At 38.2% G+C, this 4,897-nt stretch overlaps 1 protein-coding gene across 1 annotated transcript; it reads right to left on the reverse strand.

Annotated features, from left to right (window-relative positions):
* Window positions 1–2,157: 2,157 nt before the first annotated feature.
* Window positions 2,158–3,181, reverse strand: LOC111392049. The gene is made up of 4 exons (XM_023017332.1): window positions 2,700–3,181; window positions 2,512–2,579; window positions 2,288–2,469; window positions 2,158–2,175 (listed from the first exon to the last, which is right to left on the reverse strand). Exons 1-4 carry the CDS (start codon window positions 3,179–3,181, stop codon window positions 2,158–2,160), a joined length of 750 nt encoding a protein of 249 aa, XP_022873100.1.
* Between the last annotated feature and the right edge of the window lie 1,716 nt (window positions 3,182–4,897).

Below are 4,897 nucleotides of genomic sequence, written 5' to 3' on the forward strand. Positions count from 1 at the left end.
AAAAATTGACCATTCTATTTGAGTTAGTATTAATTAGAACTAGATTGAGTACATAGTTCTCCATATAACAATGGTCTTATTCACAACTTTATTACTTGGCTACGATACCATGTACTTACGGAATTTTTACAATCAAGTTTTTGGCCAGGGACTATAGTATATAGTTAATTATAGCTTTAATTTTAATTTTCATCACTTTATTTTAGATTAATCTTCGTTTACAAAATTATAGTATTTCATCTCTTTCTTTTCAAGAACTTGTGCCCAAACGAATTATTTTTATCACTTTGTTTTAGTTTAATCTTCATTTATAAAATTACAGTATTTTCAAAAGTGCAGCAAATTTGGCTATCGTGCTGGTTAATAAGAACGACAGACTTATGAGAAAATACATTGGTTTTATGGTTCTGCAAGTGGTATAGAATCTTTCAAGCATAGCTTATCCAGCATTTGGGCAAACAAACTTCCATTTGAGGACAAATGTGATTAATATATTCCAAAATGCCTTGCAATTCTTTGGTAGACAAACGACAATCCAAATATTCACTTCTCAAGTATTTCTGATATGTAAACTATCGAGTATATGGGCAATTGAATATTTGAGCATTTCGAGTGATGAAATTCGGTTGAGTTTATTTCCATGTACATTGAAGAACTTGGCAAAGAAATGGTTGGATACATTCCCACATCACAACATCACCTCATGGAATAGTTTATGCAATAAATTCTTTTCACCGAATGGGATTGTCCATTTGGGAGATGAATTCACTACCTTCTCTCGATTTGATTCGAAATGCTATTATAAGGCATATGAGAGATATAAAGGGCTGCTCCGACAATGTCCACAATATGGTTGGTAAAAATGGTTTTAGGTCCAATATTTTTGCATTGGACTAAATCTAACTAGCAAAGCTAATGTCGACTCTGCTTGTGATGGTTAAATCACAAAGAGGACGACAGATCGAGTGTAAGAAATAGTGAAAACTTTGGCATCTACTATTGCATCATCGCCATCTAATTGAGCAAGTGGGAAAAAAGTTGATGGATTCATGAGGTTGACACAATAACAATGATATCAGCTTAGCTTGCAACACTAATTAAGATAGGCGAAAGTATTGTGGTTAATCATTTAGTCAATGTAGTTCTAACATTTGGGTCAAAGTGTAATCATTGAGGAAAAATAGTGAAACCTCGGATTGCAACATGCGAAGTCCACTTGCTAAATAACCTAAGGAAGCAAATTGTGTCCAAAACTATCAGAGGTTAACCAAAAAAAAGGAGCTTAACCCAACATATACAATTCGAGTTTTTAGAGAAATCATCTGAACTCTTGGGATAATGCAAAATCATCTCATAATGCACCATATTAGAATAAGTCATTGGGTTTTCAGTAGCAAGAGAAGAAATCTCCATGGGATGAAGTATTGTAGGAAATGGAAGAGGCACAACTCAGTTCATATGAAAGTCTCAGAAAATTTTCTAAAGTAAAGAGCTTCGATAAAAATTCAGAAAATCAGATTGGACAGTTGGCTTGAATAATCTCAGATAGCAACCATAAAATATCCGTAGTAACACTGAGGTCAACCCAATGGAGCATGTGAAGACTATTACCACTCATAGTGGGGTCTACAGTTGCTATAAATGAACATGTACCTTCAACAGGCGAGAGGACCAACTGAAAAGTTTTGAACAAAATAATAAAAGTGAAAAGGAAGATGGTCAGAAGTTCCAAAGGTTAAGAAAACTACTACTACTAGAGTATAGTGCCATTGATACTGTTTTCTTAGATAAAAACAGAGGTTGGATAGAAAATTTTCACATTCCTGGAGATATTCAAAAAGCTACAGATCAACAAACCATTTACAGTTTTATTGGAACAGATGCCCAGATATACGAAGTTCATGAAAGAAATACGTATAAACAAAAGAGAGGTAGATGACAAGGAACTATAATGTTTTTTTTGGATAAGGTAAGTATATTATATCCAAAGTATAAAAATAAGTACAAATCACAGGGGCATATCCCAGGAAACATTGCTAAGAATTAATGCCTTCCTAGCAACAATAACAAAACTCTAGAAAAGTGCTCATATTCTAATCACGAGAACAAAAAATATCTGTAGAAAACCTCCAAAAGCATTGGAGCCATCTATTTTCATTAGATGAAACCAAGTTCCTGCACAAATAGTAAAAATAATATCTCGAATAACAGTAGATTCATTTTTAGGAGCCTCTCCATGATCCTAGCATTGCGTTCACGCCAAATCGCAATGCTAGGAAACATTAACCGAAGCCGCAAACATTAACCTAATAACAATGGAGGACATTGACCTCCCTCGAAATTGTTCCATCCAAGAAAGAATTTCTAGCCAACTCCATTGGACCCAAGGCAAGTTACACTTCGCATGCAGAGCATTCCAAACACGCTCAGAAAATGGGCAAGCAAAGAAAAGATGATCCAGATCCTCCACTGAACATCCACATAGCACATAACGCATAGACTATACCAAACCAAACCTAAGAAGCTTTGTATGTGTATAGATGCCACCTTGAATTGCTAACCAAAGGATAAATGCATATCTAGGAATACATTGAGGGAACCATACAATGTGATACCAAGTTACCCTAGGGCAACGAAGTTGAAGAGACTCCCAAGCACTCCGAACAGAGAAGACTCCATGTGTATTATCCTCCCATCACAATACATCCTCTCTATTACTGTCCGGCCGAAAAGTATTAAGCGTATCTCGCATCAAATCAGACAAAGCTAGGGAGCGAACTGATGGCCATCTCCAAGTATCACCCTCCATAATATCAGCCACTTTAGCTAGTCTACTCAATTTGGATTCACGAATGATCCTCTCTCCAAGAATCTTTTCTAAAGGGCCAAGAGGATGCCAATTATCATACCAAAGCGAGGCACGTCTACCATTCCCAATTCTGATTTTCATTTTGTCCCTCCCTATATCCCGGAATCCAAGAATTTTCCTCCAACTCCAAGAACAATCCCCAGGACACTTCAATTCCCAAATGCTCCGTCCTCTAAGTAAATAACAACGTGTCCACGAAACCCAAAGAGAGGAGGCAAAATCGGAACAAAGGGACCAAAGATGCTTTGACATGGCAGCCTTATTCCAAATCTCCAAGCCCCGCAGACCCAAACCACCCTTCTCCTTAGGCATACAGATTTTTGCCTAAGCCACTTTAGCCCCGCCGGTGCCAAGGTCACTACCCTTCCACAAGAAGTCCTGCAATGAATTTTCCACTTGCTTGATCACAGCCTTAGGTAAAAGAAATACACAGGACCAGTAGACCTAAATAGAAAATAACACTGACTTAATAAGTTGTAACCTCCCTGCATAGGAGAGCGCTCGACAGGTCCAACTCTTAGCCCTAGCTATAATACGGTCCACCAGGATCTTACAATCCAAAGCCCTCAATTTGGTAGAGATTAGCGGAACACCAAGATAACGTATCAGTAGCACGCCCTCCTTATACCCCAAAACGTCAAGCAACTGATCCTTAAGATATGAAGAAACATCACTGGCAAATAAATTACTCTTATCTGGATTAGGAATAAGTCCAGAAAGAGCTTTGAATCGATTAAGGCATTCCCTAATTATTGAGACAGAACCAACCTCAGCTCTACAAAAGACCATAAGATCATCAGCAAAACATAAGTGGGTGATCTTCTCCTTCTCAAATCTCCAGTGGTATTTAAAGTCCTGTTCAGCAACCATCAATCCCATTAGCCCCGAAAAGACCTCCATAGCCAAGACAAACAAGTAGAGCGACAAAGAATCTCCTTGTCTTAGACCTCGCCCACCAGCAAAGAATCCATGCAGTTCCCCATTACTGGAAATCGAAAATCGAGTGGTAGTGACACACTCAGTAATCCACCTAACAACTCTCTCAGGAAAACCAAGCACCATTAAAACTGCAAAGAGGAAATCCCAACGAACAGAATCGTATGCTTTCATGAGATCAACTTTAAGAGCACACCTAGGTAATCCTCCCCTGCGGTGATAATTCCTCAACAACTCTTGAGAAAGAAGGATATTATCACTAATATGCCTACCTTTAACAAAAGCAGTTTGTTGAGGTCCAACAATGTCTGGGAGCACCATTTTAACTCTATTAGCAATAAGCTTAGCAATACATTTATAAATAGTATTGCAACAAGAGATAGGCCTAAATTCCTTTACCTGAGAAGGATTTGGAACCTTAGGAACCAATGTGATGGTAGTAGCATTGACCTGCTTTAATAGCTTCCTCGAGTCAAAGAAGGACTTAATGGCACATAGCACATCATTTTCCACAATATTCCAAGTCCTCTTGAAGAAACCTGCATTAAAACTATTAGGCCCTGGAGCCTTATTGTCTTTCAACGAGAACAAGACCTCTTTAATTTCCTCAAATGACACATCTCTATCAAGATTTTCATTCTGCACTACTGAGATACTTTTAGGAAGAGCTTTACGGAGCAAGTTCATATCTAGACTCTCAACAGTAGGCTGCTGACCAAGGAGATTTTAATAGAACGTAACAATGACTTCATTGACCTCATGCGGCTCCTCCACTCTAGTACCATCGTCTTTACAAATAGAAACCACCTTACTCTTCCCATAGTGACTTTTCATAGCCTTGAAGAAGAAAGCAGTGTTTTGGTCTCCTAAATTCAGCCACTTAACACAAGCTTTTTTGTCTCAAAAAGCCTTCTTCATCCCTGCTCAACTCACAAAGTTCCTTTTGTAACCGAGCCTCCTCCCTATGTAGAGACGAATCCAAAGGCGATTGCTGAATCATACACTGAACATGCTCTATATCAGTCCGAGCTTGAGTAACTCTCGTAGGAATTTCTGAAAAATGCTCCTTATTAAAGTTTTTCAAGGCAAGCT

This window comes from Olea europaea, unplaced genomic scaffold (assembly GCF_002742605.1).
Source record: "Olea europaea var. sylvestris unplaced genomic scaffold, O_europaea_v1 scaffold876, whole genome shotgun sequence".
Classification (NCBI taxonomy): Eukaryota; Viridiplantae; Streptophyta; class Magnoliopsida; order Lamiales; family Oleaceae; genus Olea; species Olea europaea.